We start from the raw sequence: 17,067 nt of genomic DNA on the forward strand, positions 1-17,067 counted from the left end.
TGCAAGGGCAGGATCAGAAAAGGCCCCGGAACAGAGAAGGGGGTATCAGAGACACCCGGGCTCCCTGGAGGGGTTCTGTGATGATGGAGCCTCCTAGGCACCGGGTGTGTTTAGCTGGAGTCAGGAGGCTCCCGGGCTCATTTCCTCCTGAACAAACAGTGCGACCATGGACAGCTCTCGCTCAGCCTCTCCACTCAGTTCAGTGAACATCAGAGTGCTTCTCCCGAGCTTCTGGTGCTGGGCTGGAAGTGGGAAAACCTGGGTTTGAATTCAGCTGGAGACTCCACCCGTGGGACCCTGGACAAGTTCCTGCTTGTTTCTAGGACTCAATGACTTCCTCTGAGGGGGTCAAACTAAGATACTTCTCAGGAGACTTTCTGCTCTAATGCCAAGATGTTGTGATTTCCCATTTTGGGGAGTTCTCAGGGCAAAGGAAAAGCAAATCAGTGTTTAGACAGTTGAGGGAACACTAGGGGATTACATGACTTGTCCAGGGTCACATAGATAGTGTTAAAAAGAAAAAGGGAGGATTTACTCCTGGAGATATATAACTAAATGATCTTCTGTCTTTCTTTGTATATCTCTTCCTCCTCCTCCTCCTCCTCTTATCTCCCTATAGATCTTCCTTCTAGATATTAGAGCATGGCTGGTATGTAGATCTTAGCTATAGTATGGATGAAGGAGGGATCAGGGGCCCAAGGCCTAAGCCAGCTGTAGTTGGAGAAGGAAGAACACCCACTCCTCTCACAATAGCTGCTGCTGTAATCTATCCCTCTTCTTGACAGACTTGGTTGGTTAAACCTGACAGTGACTTCTTTCTAACAGTTGCCCAGGTGGGGACCTCTTGAGAGGTTAGGTAGATGGTTAACCTCTCTAGGCCCAACATAATGTTGGATTAATTGTTAATAGGCTATTGATCGGCTTTGGAAACGATTGGTATCTCACTGTGTATTAATTCTCCCTTCCCAAGGGCTGTGATAGAATAACCACTCAGGAAGGTACTTGTTAAATCACTGTATTAACTATTGATGGGGAAAGGATAACAAGGTAATAGGTTTGGGGATTGGGAACCCTATTGCTATTGTTTGGCTACTAAGCTAATTGTTGATCAGGACTGGAGACTGCTAGGCTGGTAGAGGCTTGAGGTCTTCACCCTCTCACTATCCCTGACCTGACCTGGTCACAGCCAAGTCATTGAATAGGGAAGGCTATTGATGTAGATATGGATTGATGATCTGTGTATTCTCTCAGCTCTACTACCAATGATATTGATGTCTCACTAGCTCTCTCAGTCAAGCACAGGTTACAGGTTCATGTTCAAGCCTACCCTCTTCTTCTTCTACCACCCTCTGTCCCAGTTCTTGCTCCAAGAGAAGTTTTCTCAGGTCTTAGCTCTGAGTTCTGAGACCCCAACTCTAATTCTTAGGGGGTATTTTTTTGCCCCTGGCTCACAGCATCTGGGAACATTCCGAATCCCTCCACTGCCATCCCTATTAGTCAAGGTGGCATCCAACTTATCCCAGATAATGATTTTAACAATAGTAAGTGTCTGAGGCTAGATTTGAACTTAGGTCTTCCTGACTCCAGGCTTAGTGCATCCACTGTACCACCTAGCTTCAGAGATTGCTTTCCATTTACACTCTCTACTTATTTTATGTACAATTATTCACTGTAGCATAAGCTCCTTAATGATAGAAACTTTTATTTTTTTCTCCTTTTCCCTCCCCCTGCTTATTCTTATTGACAATAAAAATTTCCAGAAATCGAGATAGCTGGCTCATTCTCCAAAGGGTCTTCTTATAGTGGGGGGCAGGGAAAGCCCAGGCACGCCCCCTATCTTCAGTAACCTAAAGTTCTTGCCCTCCTGGTCCATAAAGTCAAGTGTTCTTTTCTATGTCTATTATCTTATTTTGCCTCTGGTGTAGGAATCACTATTGTCCCCATTTTACAGTTGGGGAGATCAAGGCTTAGGAAAGCCAGGTGCCTTTCTTCTACTTCCCCAGAAGGTGGTTAATAGCAACACTATTAACTATTGAGAAGTTCTGGGCTCTTTCCTTCTGAGTTCTGTGCCCTCCATGATGCCACTAATGACTGTCTGACAGCAGTGAAACTGAGAGCTATAGACAGCTAGCTGCAAGTCGATGTCTCTAGTCCTTTGGAGCTGGTGGGGGGCAATGGAGACAACTGTCTCCATGAACAGAAAAGTCCTTCAGAGGCTGAACTGCAATAGTTCACAACACACAGGAAACAGAGCCAGTGACCTTCAGCCCCGCTGTGATCCCTGAGGCCTGGCCTGATTCTTGGACATGGCCTGGGTGACCATTTTCTCCACTTCATTCTAAGAAGGACCTGAGTTGCTCTAGGCATCCTCCTGGCTTGGAGAATACCACCTGGGAAAGTTTGTAAGCAGCAGGGCAGGATTGGGCCCCCTCATGACCTCCTTTTTCCCTTCTCCAGCTTTATTTCCTCAAGAAAGAACCATCAGGAAGAAGAAAATGACTTCCAGTCTCTTGACAGCCAAGTCTCAGGTAAGTCAGATGTTTTCCTCTGTGGATGCTGGGGAGAGTAGGGGCTACATCTGGGACTTTTTGATATAAGAAACTCCTTGATGAATAAAAGCTTTCTGCTAATGTAGATTGGCTCTCTCTGCACTTATAATCTTGGAATGGAGAATGGCTTTTGGGAAAGGATTGTAATGGCCCAAGGCCACCTGCCTCTGCTTCTCTGTCCTTAATTGTAGTAGGAGGGACTCCCTGGTGAGGAAATAGCCACCCCCCGCCCCATGCATGTTGACACCTTTGCGAATTAGTCCTTGATAATTGCCTGGAAAACTGAGAGGTTGAGTGATTTTGCCCAGGGTCTCTCAGAGAAACCTGGGTCATTTCCTCTCCTCCTCTGTGCCTTCCTTCTACAGTTGGTGAATGCCTTCTAGAACCACCATTTTGAAGAAGAGCCCAGGCATTGCCACCATCCCTTACTCATCTCCCTGTTCCTCCTTTCTGTTCATCTTTTTGTGTGGTCTTTCTCTGTTAGAACATAAGCTCCTTGAGGACAGAGACCATCTTTTTGCCCGTCTTTGTATCTCGTGCCCAGTACATTGCCTGCCATCCAGTAAGAGTTTCAGAAATGTTTGTTGACTGGCCGACTGGCCCCACAGTGGCTTCTGTGCCCACTACACCATGACACACCTCAATTTTGTATTTTTTTTTCAGTTTAAAAGGAAAAAAAGCACAAATGCATGTATCCAAACAACTAAAAAGCAGGGAATTTGATAACCTTTGCGGAGCTTCATGTTTTTCTCCTCTGTAATCCCTGTTTCATAGAGTGGTCTGAGTTGTGCTTTTCAGTAGTCAATAAACATTTATGAAGTATCTACTGTATATGCTAGGCATATGGACTGTTATAGGTAAGTTATAGAGTAGACGTAGATTTAAGTTAGGATAGAAAGCTGGCAGCTAAAACAAGCCTTGGCTGAGTGCATGGACATTCCAGGATAGAATGAAGAGTGAGGTTTGAAAAGGAGAGAGACTGCTTGCTAAGCTGGAAGAAGGAGGGTGGATTTTGTGGTCCAGCTTGCTGAAACTCGAGTAGCTGTGAAGTTTGGGGATTTTAAAGAAGACTGAAGAGATCATCAATCAACACAGGAAAAGTTTCAGATATAGCTGGTGGACGGCTGGCAGATAGCCTTTCTCTCTAGAGCTTCATTTGGGCTTACTAGCTTTTCAAGGATTTGGTCCTGGTTCTTGTGATCATCTAGGATCAGCCTGAGGTGTGAGAATCCCAAACTCCAGCCCTCTCCAAAATAGCTAGAGCTGTCAGTGCAGTAAGGGAAGATCCGGCTGAACTCCTTCCACTCTAAAGGCACTTGGTTTGTTCCTTCAGTGTTAGAAATCCTTCACCCACTTTTCCACCTTACCAAAATTAAAATCTGTTTTAATATACTTCCTGTGTCTCCTCTACACCTGTGGTTCCCAAACTTTTTTGGCCTCCCGCCCTCTTTCCAGAAAAAATATTACTTAGCACCCCGGGAAATTAATTTTTTAAAAATTTTAATAGCAATGAATAGGAAAGATGAATGCACCTGTGGCCATCACAGCTCTCCTGGATCGCTGCAGCACCCACCAGGGGGCAGTGGCATCCACTTTGGGAATCACTGCTCTACACCAACAAGAACCCACTATTGAGTTACCGTAACATCCCCTGGTATCCCTGGCTCTTTGGTGAACAGTTAAACTGTCAACTGTCATTCCCCATTCCCCACATCCCCTGTGTGGTTAATTTAGTGTAACAAGTCAGGCCTTTACCTTGTGGTGTGGGTGAGTTTTCATTTTGTTATTCCCTGGCACCCAGTCCGGTCCATCCTGCCCCTTCCCTTTATTTTATTTTTTTCAGTACTAAGCACTGGGGATACACAGAATAATAAAAAGAAAGACCAGACAGTCCCTGCCTTCAAGGAGCTGGCAATCTAATGGGAGAGAAAGCTGAAAAGAGTGTGAGTGTGTGTGTGTGTGTGTGTGTGTGTGTGTGTGTGTGTGTGTGTGATAGAGCAGGAGAGGGTGGGATTGAGAAGGCCCTGGGTTTGGGAGCACGACGGAGAATTCCAAAAGCAGGGCAGCTGGTAGGAAGTGGGGCAAAGACTGCTGGGTCCATGGAGCCCACAGCCCTGGGTCCAGTCAGAGGGGGAGAGGGGTCTAGGGAGAAGATAGGACCAAGGCTGAGTCATTCTTGAATAATGACTTTTCTCAATGAGGAGTTTCTGGAGGCAGGAAGGCTTCATGGAAGAGTACAAAGAAGTCCGAAAGCCGTGCAGCTGGTGGAAAGGGGTTTTTCCCTTTGAATGGCCTTGTCGGGATTCTCCTGAATCTTTTCCTTTGCATCTCCATGCTATTGAAGAGCTGCCCTTTGCTAATGTGCCAGACGCCTGCGTTCCTCTGGAATGAATAAAAATTCTGAGGGCCTGGGTTCTGAGTAAGAAAAATCAGCCTATTGATTAGGCTAGCAATAATCAATAAATGAATTGGCCTATGAACTTTCTTGGGGATCTGAGATATTTTGTTCTGAGTCTGAGTCATAAAATACAATTTTGGAAGGTCCAGTCAGCCCTCCCCTAGACAGCACAAGGAGTCTCTAATCGATGGACCCTAATGAGGAGGGGGGCTAATATTTTCCAGTTCCTCCCTGTCCCTTCGTGATGATGGGACGAGTCACCTGCCTGATCACAGGATTCTGATGTTCTTGCTGGTGGTCTCCATGGATCTGGTTAGGCCTGGCCAAGGTTTACTTTCATCTATGGGAAATGGGAAATAGACAAGGAAGCTGTCATGGTGCCCCGAGACATCCTTGGCCAAAACTAGTTTTTGTTTACTAGGCAGGATGAAGCTCAGAGTCTCAATTTTAATTTTCTCAATTTTAGAAACGGATCAGGGATATGTGAGGGTATTCCTAGGACTGTCAGGACAAAAGAAATGAGGAAAAGGCTTTAAAAAAATACAATATAACAGTAAAAGCAGTATCACAAATCAAAACGATACAGTATTAATAACGTCATCTCACTTCCATTCCCCAAATCTCCGGCACTTGGGTGGTTTCCAGCATTCCACATTGAACTTTGCATCTGAGAGTCTGGGTTGGAACCACTGAGCCATCCCTGATACTCTTTACCTCCCTCATCCTCATTTTCTCATCTATAAAATGAAGGGCTCTTTAGTCTGGCAGTTTTCATTTTTTTTTAATATTTTGATCACTTTTTAATATCTTTGGTTTTCTTTGCAATCCTACGTATTTAATTTTGTACATCCCCAAATATTTAATACATATTTAAAAGAATAAAATAAATATACATATATTTATAAATATACAATGATACAAAAATACAAAATAAACATATTTAAAAGAATAAAAGGTGTCCCGTGGCTTTAGCAATCTGGGCCAGAGGGGTCTGTGGCACACCAATGATTAAGAATCTTTGATCTAGATAACTTACTCCAGCTTGCTCTAAGCCTGTGAGTCTTCGGATGAATAGATTCTCTTTCTCTCTGTCTCTCTCCCCGTTTTCATTATTTCCTAAGGACATTTTCCTAGGGCCACCCAATAAACCCATCATGGCCTTCTCAAAGCTTCTGCTAGAGGGGAGACGGAATGTTAAGTGCATGTAGGGAAATGATGAACATATGACCAGGCAAAAAAGACATGGAGGACCAGGAGCCGTGAAGGGCCTTCAGTGCCAAGTGCAGGAGTCTGTACGGGATTTTGGGAGTCATGGACTTATTGAGCAGAGGGGCAATGTGGTCAGACTTGGGGATTTGAGGTCACTTTGACAGCTGAGTGGAGAAGGGTGAGAGGCAGGCAAGGGAACAAGCATTAATTAAGGTTCTGCTATGTGCTCGGCACTGCACAAATATGATCTCATTTGATTCTCAGATATCCCTGTATCCCTATGGGGTAGATTTATTATATTCCCCATTTTATAGTTGTAGAAACTGAGGCAGACTAATGAAATGACTTGCTCAGGGTCCCACAGCTATTAAGTGTCTGTGGCTGCATAGATTTTCCCCGAATCTGGGTCCAACGCTATATTCACTCCATCACGTGTTGCTTCTAGCTGGACTGCAGTGGGGAGAGACGTAAGGCAGGATGCCAAGTGGGAGCCTTTTAGTGTGGTCAGATGGCCCATGCATGTCCTTTCATGCCAGGATCCAGGCCTGCCCCACAGCTCCTGCCCCCACAGGAGAAGAGGCACTTTCGGATCTTCTGGTTCTGGGTTCCTCCAGATCTGAAGGTTCGTGGAGGGGTTTTATCCCAGATTTTTTCCCAGCAGAGACACATCTGCCTTGAATCAAAGGGAACCTGCTTCATTCATGAAAGAAAGTGGTGGTTGTGGCCTCAGTTTTCAGAGTAACTCACGAGGGACCCATCTTTCTTTAGACCTGCTGTACTGGTTAGACCTGAGAAAGAGAAGGGGTCGAGTGGGAATTATTTTGTCTCCCTTTCCAAAAAGCTAGAAAATATGCTTACCCACCAGTAACCTACACCATTACCCACGGCAGCTGAGCTCCTAGCAGCAGGCTTTTCCTTTCTTTCCTGCCCATAATAAGGGATTAATACTGGTTGAAGAAGGTAGGGGAGAATTTTGCACTGTTGACACCTAGAATAAAGGAAACAGTCGCTTGTGGGCAAACACTTAAGGTCGTAGCAGTGGCTGGAGATGGGAAGACCCCTTACCCCCTGCCAAGTAATTTGTGGCCTGTCTTCTGCATATCCAGATGTGGTGTGTAAAGGAGAATTATTGTTGCGATAGATAATTGGGATGATTTAATATTATAGTGCGATAGATAAGTAGACTTTAATATTGGAGTGGGATTGCTGATTGTTTTTAGGCTCAAGGGCTATATTTCTAGGAGGAGCAAAGTTTGAGGATTTAAGAGCCAAATGCCAGACCCACTTGGGGCTTAATTTGGAAGATAATTTCTAGGAGTGATCCGTAAAGCTTTCATGCTTCAAAGTCTAGAACCAGGTTCTTAACCTGGCATCATTTTTGTGAGGTTTAGGAATTTAGATGAGAAAAAAGGCAACTTTATTCAGATTCACTTCTAGTTGAAGTTGAGCATTTCCTTCAGCTCTTTTTTTTATTTTTTATTTTTTTTAATTTTGAACCCTTAACTTCTGTGTATTGACTTATAGGTAGAAGAGTGGTAAGGGTAGGCAATGGGGGTCAAGTGACTTGCCCAGGGTCACACAGCTGGGAAGTGTCTGAGGCCGCCTTCAGCTCTTTTAAAGCATGATCCAGAGAGGGCCATCCGAAGGTTACTAGACTGACTACTAAAGAGATCCATGATGGAGAGGAACAGTTAGGGGCCACTGGCCTAGATTAATTTGAGGGATTTGGGAAATGTTCAGTAGATGCTTGACTTTTTAAGCTATTTAAAATCCTCAGTCCTTGGAAAAACCATTCCCTCTATGTCTTACCCCCTTCCACCCACAGTCCATGTGAGAGATAGTCCCTGGGTAAGCAGAAATATGTTTGCTGTTTCAGGAAACGGTGACATTTAAGGATGTGGCTGTGAACTTCACCTGGGAGGAGTGGAAGCAGCTGACTCCAGTGCAGAGGGACCTGTACCGGGATGTGATGCTGGAGAACTATCAGAACCTGGTCTCCCTGGGTAAGAACTCAGAGTCTGTCCATCGGCATTCTCATCTGGGAAAGGGGGAAGAGAATCTAAAAGCGTTTATCTCAATGAGTCAGTCAACAAGCATTTATTTTTTTTAGATTTAATTTTTATTTTATTTTTAAAAAATCTTTTCCAATGATCACATGATTTGTGTTGTCTCCCTCCCTTTTCCCTCCCCTCTCTCAGAGCTGACAAGCAATTTCACTGATTATATATTCAAGAAGCATTTATTTAGGGCAGCTGGGTAGCTCAGTGGATTGAGAGTTAGGCCTAGAGACGGGAGGTCCTAGGTTCAAATCTGGCCTCAGACACTTCCCAGCTGTGTGACCCTGGGCAAGTCACTTGACCCCCATTGCCCACCCTTACCAATCTTCCACCTATGAGACAATACACAGAAGTTAAGGGTTTAAAAAAATGTAAAAAAAAAAAAGAAGCATTTATTTCTATATGTATTTTCACTCTTATTGTGCCATTTATTTATTTATTTATGTTGATTAATTTAGAATATTTTTCCATGGTTCCATGATTCATTTTCTTTCCCTCTCTTCCTCCTATACCCCTCCCATAGCCAATGAGCAATTCCACTGGGTTTTACATGTGTCATTGATCAAGACCTATTTCCATATTATTGATATCTGCACTAGGGTACTCATCATTTAATGTCTACATCCCTAATCATATCCCCATTGATCCACGTGATCAAGCAGTTGTTTTTCTTCTGCGTTTCCGCTCCCACGGTTCTTTCTCTGGATGTAGATAGTGTTCTTTCTCATAGGTCCCTCAGAAATGTTCAAGAAGCATTTATTAAGTGATTACCATTGTGCTAGACACAGGGCTAAGAGCTGGGAATATGGAGAAAGGCTTAAACACATTCCCTGCCTTCAGGGAGCTCACTTTCTGATGAAGGCAACAACATGCCAACAATTATGTATAGCCAAGATCGATAAGAAAGAGCTAGTGAGATCTGGATATATCTATAGATACACACATAAATAAATATGTAGATAGGCTGTACCTAGATCTACCCATATGTCTCTCTTTACACAGACATAGATATTGATTTATATAGCTCTATAGATAGAATATAGCTATAGCTGTAGATATTGTTTTTATTCAGTCATTCAGTCATGTCCAATTCTTTGTGGCCCCATGGACAATGGCTATCTATGTGGTTTTCTTGGCAAGGATACTGGAGTGGTCTGCCATTTCCTTCTCCAGTGGATCCTTTTGTCAGATAATTGGAAGTTAAGTGACTTGCCTAGGCTCACATAGCTAAGCCAGGAATGGGCTACATTTTGTTTTTGAGCCCATATCAATCTCGGTGACTCATGTCACCATACTTTAAAAAAAAATTAATTTTGACTATTTTTCCATGGCTACATGACTCATGTTCCTTCCTTTCCCTCCTCCTTCCCTATTCCCATAGCCAACATGCAATTCAACTTCACCATACTTTTTTTTTTTTTAAACCCTTAACTTCTGTGTATTGACTTATAGGTGGAGGAGTGGTAAGGGTAGGCAATGGGGGTCAAGTGACTTGCCCAGGGTCACACAGCTGGGAAGTGTCTGAGGCCGGATTTGAACCCAGGACCTCCCGTCTCTAGGCCTGGCTCTCAATCCACTGAGCTACCCAGCTGCCCCCTTCACCATACTTTTTGAGAATGTGGAGAACGTCCTTCTCAGGGCTTTTGGACCACTGTGTTGGCCTTCCAAGCACGCCCTCTTTTCCCTGGGGGGAAAAAAGTGATTGGACTGAATTCTCTCCTCTTCTCTCTTGTGGTGGATATCCTGTGGATAGCTTAAATTGAGCATGTCTAAAATTGAACTTCCTGTCTTTCCCCCTGAGCCTTCCCCAATTCTGAATGACCTTCTTAATTATCATTGAGGGCACCCTCCTCCTCCCAATCCCCCAGGTTCACATCTTGAGTGTGGTTCTTGACTTTTCATTCTCTCTCACCCCTCCTATCTGATCTTTGGCCAAGTCCCATTGATTGAAACTCCACAACATCTCCCAGATAACCCCCTTCTTCCCCTGATGCTGCAGGCTCTCCTCATCTCAAGCACAGACTATTTTATTAGCCTGGTGGTCGGTCCCCTTCTACACTATCTTCCACTCATGTGTCAACTTGATCTTTTATTTTTTATTTTAAAAAAAATTTTAAAACCCTTACCTTCCATCTTGGAGTCAATACCGTGTATTGGCTTCAAGGCAGAAGAGTGGTAAGGGCTAGGCAATGGGGGTCAAGTGACTTGCCCAGGGTCACACAGCTGGGAAGTGTCTGAGGCCAGATTTGAACCTAGGACCTCCCGTCTCTAGGCCTGGTTCTCAATCCACTGAGCTTCCCAGCTGCCCCCTCAAATTGATCTTTTAAAAAACATGTTTGACCTTGCCACCCCCACCTCTCCTTTCAGTATAGTCCACCAGCTTCCTGTCCCCTTCAGGACTGAACACAGAATCCTCTATTTGCTGTTCAAATACCTTTAGAACTTGACTGCTTCCCAACTCTCCATCTTTCTCACCTTCTTCCCTTTCTGCCCATACATGCTCTTCAGTCCAGTGACACTGGCCTTCTTGTCCTTCTTTCCATAAGACACCCCATCTTCCAGCTCTGTGAGGTTTCTTTTCTTTTTTAAAACCCTTACCTTCTGTCTTAGAAGTGATACTAAAGAAGAGTCACAAAGACTAGTCAATTGAGGTAGTGACCTACCCAGGGTCACATAGTCAAGGCCAGTGCCTGAGGCCAGATTTGAACCCAGGTCCTCCTGACTCCAGGCTTGGTGCTGGAACCACTGTGCTACCTGGCTGCCTCAGCTCTGTATTTTTTCACTGACTCCTTGCTCATCTTCATCTCCTGACTTCTTTTGAGTCCCAGCTAAGATCCCATCTTCTATAGGAAACCTCTCCAGATTTCCCTTAATACAATGTCTTCCCTCCAAGGTTATTTCCAATTCACCTTGTTTGTATGTGTATTAGACTGGGAACTCCTTGAGGGTTGGGACAGGCTTCTGTCTCTTTGTACCACGAGTGCTCAGCATATTGCCTGGTACATAGTAGTTGCTTTAAAAACACTGTATAATGGACTGACTTTCTTAGCATTTTCCCATTTCTTTCCCTGTGAGCAGGACTTCCAGTTTTTCAATCAGATTTGATTTTCCGCTTGGAGAAAGAAGTCCTGTGGATCCCGGAGGGAGAAGTCTTTAGAGGCTCTTGCCTAGGTGAGTAAATATTGGATAGACAGAAATGAGTTCACCTACAAAAGGGGTTCTGCCTTGAAAATGACAGTTCGAATGCCATTTTCAGCGTCTCAGGAGTCTGGGGAGAAGGCTAGAGACCGCCCCACAGGTATTCCCGTATTTCCTCATTTTTCATGTCTACTTTCCACTTTTTTAATGTCTCTTCTTATAGATTTTCTTCCACTCTCAGAGTAGGTGTGCCCTTTTCCTAATACTAAACCCTTCCACTTGCCCTCTGAATTCCATCCTTTTTTGCCCTGCCAACTTACTTTCTTCCTATTCACTGTGTCTTTATTTCTGCTCTCAAAAATGTTTGTCTGACATACACACACACACACACACACACACACACACACACACACACGCACACATATACATTTTATGTATGTATACATTTATATACATTTTAAACCCTTAGCTTCTGTCTTAGAATTGATATTGGTTCCAGGGCAGAAGAGCAGTAAAGGCAAGGCAGTTGGGGTTAAGTGACTTGCCCAGGGTCACACAGCATGGAAGCATCTGAGGCCAGATTTGAACCCAAGACCTCTCATCTCCAGGCTTGGCTCTCTAGTCATTGAACCACCTGGCTGCCCCTATTTGTTAAAAAGCAAGATGCCTCTGTTACCTTTTACTTTCAGATTTTTCTCCTACTCTGAATCCCAGAGCTGTCTATACCCACCATCTCTGTTTTCCTTAAATCTTTTTCCTTCTTTAAGTAGAATATTCCAATTTGACGTCTCCTTGTATTTGTGTTAAAGAAAATACCCCTTAAGGTCATCACCAAACTTTATAATTCTAGGAAGGATACAAGCAATCATTGCCTCAGTGTTTTTCTGGTTAAAAGCAGGGCTGAACAAAGTCTCCATACAGCAGACCCCAAGGTGGTCCAGGGAGGAGGCCACCTCTACTCTCCAGGCAGCCCAGTGCACTTTGTATAGCTCCAGGTTGTAGAATATTTCTCCTGGCATCAAGCCTAACATGTCTTCTTGGCAACTTCCTCTCACTGCTTCTGGTTCTAACCTCTGGGGCTAAACATGACCATTCTGACCCATTCAGACATGATTGATTGCCTTTCACAATCGAGGCATGCCATGTCTGACCCAAATCCCCTGTCTACCACTCTTGTTGTTGTTCAGTCGTTTCAGTCATTATCTGACTCTCCATGATCCCATTTGAGGTTCTCTGGGCAAAGATACCGGAGGAGTTTTCTGTTTCCTTCTCCAACCCATTTTCCAGATGAAACTGATGCCAACAGAGCTAAGTGACTTGCCCAGGATCCCACAGCTAGGAAGTGCCTGAAGCAAGATTTGAACTCATGAAAGTGAATTTTCCTCACTCTGTTGGGCCTCCCAGCTGTCCTTACTCTTCTTAAAAAAAAAGGGAATGAGGTGAAATCTAGTAGTCTCGTCTGCTCTGTAGGAAGCTGTGTAGGTTCTCTGTGATCGCTGCCTCCTTTCCTCCCAGCAGTAGTCATCTCTCTTCTCTGATTCTCTTTTCTTCCCCACTATAGGCAAAAATGCCCCTTTTTGTCATCTCTGGCTTTCTTTACTAGCTCCATTTCATCCTAGCCCTTAGCACTTCTGACCCGTGTCTAACAGGACCACGTTGTGCTCCATTCCTTTGACCGCCCTCGCTGCCATTTTATGTGTATGTCTTTAAAGTCTGAGTTGATTAGGGAATTCCTTGTGCATTCCTATTAATAGTAATGATGATACTTAATATTATGTTACTGTAGGTCCATGTGGAGCTGATAGTCAGCTAAGACCTCAAGTCTGTTGTTAAACAGGGTCTGTTAGCTTATATTTGTACAATTGATTATTTGAACAAATAGATAAAGTATTGTATTTTTTCAGATGAAGTTCCACTTTCTTTACAGTTGTGTTGTTCTAGCCTATTGAAATACAAAATAAATAACGCGCACATTTTGTTAATCTCAATTGCTATAAATTAATTGATTTCTATTAATTTGTTAATTATAGTGCATATTGTACAATAGATAATAAATTGTTCATTAATAACTAAATCATCAATTAAATAATTAAAATTTTACACATCTATTTTTATCTTGATTTAATCATCCAGTGAATTTACTATCCCACATTATTTAATGTTATCTGAAAAATTGTTATGGATTCCATATTATTACCTAAATTGTCTGAAAATATAGAACCAGAATAGGTCCAGGTACAAAAGTGGGGCATAACACTTAAGATTTCCCTCCAGATTCATGTAAATCTCTAGTTGTAACTATTTCGTGTCACATGTTTCAACAAGTTACAAGTCTACATAGCTACACTATCTCCAATCCACAGTTCTCTATCTTGTTCACAAAAAATTTTTAAAAGACATTGTGTGCGAGCTGAGTGAAATGTAAAGATGTTTATAATAGTACCTGATGAACCTATCATTAGGTCCTTTCGGGAACAGAATCTGTAATCCACGATCTCTTCATATTGACCTCCTGTTGCATTTTATTAAGCTTAGATTTCTGAGTTTGCATAAACAAATTTACTTAATAGGTAGATACTTGAATTTTGCTGGAGAGTGACATCAAGGTTTACCAATCTATATAGTTTTCAGATTCAGCCTGTTTCCTCTTGAGGGAAATGTTTACATTTACCCAAAGATTAGGCACAGTAATCCCAAATTTGAGGATGATTAGGAATGTGAAATAAAGAGTAAGAGATCAAGAAAAAAAAGATAGTTGAGGCAAATGATAATTACTCATTTAGTCCTGGAATTTTCAACTCATTTGGAGAAGCTAGATGTCCTGTTACTATCTCCACACCTCTCTTGGGCATTAAGTGCTTTACCAATGTTCTTTGCTTTCTGTATTAATGGTCCATCTCCTTCAGGAGAAGCTTTCCTTTCTCCCAGCATAAATAGGACTGTATACTGACATGATTTCATTTCTTTCAGGTTCCCTTAATCAGGAAACAGTATATAAAATAAAGGGATCCACACTAAAGCAAGACATTTTTGTGGGAGAGTCATCCAAGGAAGGACTCACAAACAGTGACCCCTGGGATTCCAAGTTGGGAGAAGAATGGGAATGTAATGTCGGATTGGGGAGGCAAAAGGACAGCCAGGAGAAAAAATACAGACAAGCAACAGTCACTCATGAGTGTCCGCTATTTTCAAGAAGTTTGAGTCTGGGATTGTACTCTTTTGCACAACAGATGGATACTACGAGGAAAACTCTATTCCATAGAGATGGTACATATGATGAGTGCCTTAGACCATTTTCTGACTTGGTGAAATGTAATGGAATATCCTCAGGTAAGAAGCCTTATGAATATAATAAATGCAAGAATATCTCTTTTGACTCAGGCCTTACTCAGAATCAAAGAAAATGTAGTGGAAAGAAACAATATGAGTGTAATGAATGTAAAAAAGCCTTCAGTCATAAGGGACATCTTATTGAACATAAAAGGATTCATACAGGAGAGAAACCTTTTAAATGTAATAAATGTGGGAAAGCCTTTGGCAGCAACTCATCACTCAGGAAGCACCAGAGAATTCACACTGGAGAGAAACCATACGAGTGTAATGAATGTGGGAAAGCCTTCATCAACAGCTCATCTCTTAAGAAACATCAGAGAATTCACACTGGAGAGAAACCATATGAATGCAATGAATGCGGAAAAGCCTTCAGTCATGGGGGATATCTTACTGAACATAAGAGGATTCATACAGGAGAGAAACCCTTTGAATGTAACAAATGTGAGAAAGCCTTTAGCAATAGCTCTTCATTCAGGAAGCATCAGAGAATTCACACTGGAGAGAAACCATATGAGTGTAATGAATGTGAGAAATCCTTCAGAAGCAGCTCATCTTTTAAAAAACATTTGAGACTTCATTCTGGAGAAAAACAGTTTGAATGTAGTGAATGTGAGAAAGCCTTCAGCAACAGTTCATCTCTTATGAAACATCAGAGAATTCACACTGGAGAGAAGCCTTTTGTATGTAACGAGTGTGGGAAAGCCTTCATACAGAGGGGAAATCTTACCGAACACCAGAGAGTTCACACTGGAGAGAAGCCCTTTAAATGTAATGAATGTGGCAAAGCCTTTAGCCAGAGAGGAAATCTAACTGAACACCAGAGAATTCACACAGGTGAGAAACCATTTAAATGTAATGAATGTGGAAAGGCCTTTGGCAACAACTCATGCCTTCTAAAACACCGGAGAATTCATACTGGAGAGAGACCATATGAATGTAAGGAATGTGGGAAAGCTTTCAACAATAGCTCATCCCTTATGAAGCACTGGAGGATTCATACTGGAGAGAAACCATATGAGTGCAATGAATGTGGGAAAGCTTTCACTAATAGCTCATCTCTTCTAAGGCATCAGAGAATTCACACTGGAGAGAAACCATATGAATGTAATGAATGTAAGAAAGCATTCACCAACAGTACATCCCTTATGAAACATCAAAGGATTCATACTGGAGAGAAACCCTTTGAATGTGATGAATGTGGGAAAGCCTTCAGCCATAAAGGGTATCTTACTGAACACAAGATAATCCATACAGGAGAGAAACCCTTTGAATGTAATGAATGTGGAAAAGCCTTCAACAAGAGTTCATCCCTTAGGAAACATCATAGAATTCATACTGGAGAGAAATACTTTGAATGTAATAAATGTGGGAAATCCTTCAGCAAAAACTCATCACTTAAGAAACATCAGAGAGTTCATATATGAGAGAAAACCTTTCAATGTATTTAATGTAGAAAAGAGTTCCGCCAGAGGGAACATATCACTAAACATTTGGGAATTCATAAGGGAAGAAAACCCTTTGATTGTAATTAGTGTGGGAAAACCTGTAAGAGCCATTCATCTATTAGAACAAAGCAGATAATTTATATTAGGCAAAATCCTACAAATGTAATAACCACAGCGGAAACCTTTCAGATCCAGTTCATTCCTTATTGGTCTTTATTGACTTCATATTGGAAATTAATTATAGATATATAATAATATAGAATAAACTTCTTTTAGACTTGCCATTTATTAAATGCTGGAATGTCAAGATGTTTGTGTCATCTCTTATATTTTTGCTCATTAATTTTTTTTAGTAATTTTTTTTTAACCCTTGTACTTCGGTGTATTGTCTCATAGGTGGAAGATTGGTAAGGGTGGGCAATGGAGGTCAAGTGACTTGCCCAGGGTCACACAGCTGGGAAGTGGCTGAGGCCGGGTTTGAACCTAGGACCTCCTGTCTCTAGGCCTGACTCTCACTCCACTGAGCTACCCAGCTGCCCGTCATTAATTTTTTAGATAAAATGAATCTAATTCTTTTATAGGCCTCTTTCCTATAATATATGTTCCTTGGAGAGCTGTATTAATCAGTGTAGTATTAGAAGAGCTGAGATTTCGGTCTTCAAAATATTCTTTTTAATAAAGCCATCATGACACTACTTAGCAAAATAGTTTGATTTTATTAACTTTTTAGAGCAAAGGAATAAAAGATGGACCACTGAACTAAGATTACTAAGTGGCAGCTAGGTTGCACAGTAGATAGAGTGCTGGACCTGGAGTCAGGAAGTACTGAGTTCAAATCCAGTCTCAGACATTTCCTAGCTGTGTGACCCTGGAAAAGCTACTTAATCTCAGTTTCCTCATCTGTAGGATGGGAATAACAATAGCAACTAACTTACAGG

At 42.4% G+C, this 17,067-nt stretch overlaps 1 protein-coding gene across 1 annotated transcript; it reads left to right on the plus strand.

The window, feature by feature from the left end:
• The first annotated feature begins 6,664 nt into the window (after positions 1-6,664).
• On the plus strand, positions 6,665-16,269 carry LOC123240753 (zinc finger protein 345-like). Its single transcript, XM_044668464.1, has 3 exons — positions 6,665-6,778; positions 8,033-8,159; positions 14,322-16,269. The coding sequence occupies exons 1-3, from the start codon at positions 6,665-6,667 to the stop codon at positions 16,106-16,108; spliced, it is 2,028 nt and encodes a 675-aa protein (XP_044524399.1). The 3' UTR covers positions 16,109-16,269.
• Positions 16,270-17,067: the final 798 nt, after the last annotated feature.

Source organism: Gracilinanus agilis, chromosome 3 (genome assembly GCF_016433145.1).
Source record: "Gracilinanus agilis isolate LMUSP501 chromosome 3, AgileGrace, whole genome shotgun sequence".
Lineage (NCBI taxonomy): Eukaryota > Metazoa > Chordata > Mammalia > Didelphimorphia > Didelphidae > Gracilinanus > Gracilinanus agilis.

What these genes read in the sequence shown, in the direction of transcription:
- LOC123240753 (XM_044668464.1), top strand. Translation starts at nt 6,665, where the DNA reads ATGGCCCATGCATGTCCTTTCATGCCAGGATCCAGGCCTGCCCCACAG. An exon ending in GGGTTCCTCCAGATCTGAAG is followed by an intron (nt 6,779 to 8,032) that starts GTTCGTGGAGGG and finishes TTGCTGTTTCAG; the next exon opens with GAAACGGTGACATTTAAGGA. An exon ending in TCAGAACCTGGTCTCCCTGG is followed by an intron (nt 8,160 to 14,321) that starts GTAAGAACTCAG and finishes CATTTCTTTCAG; the next exon opens with GTTCCCTTAATCAGGAAACA.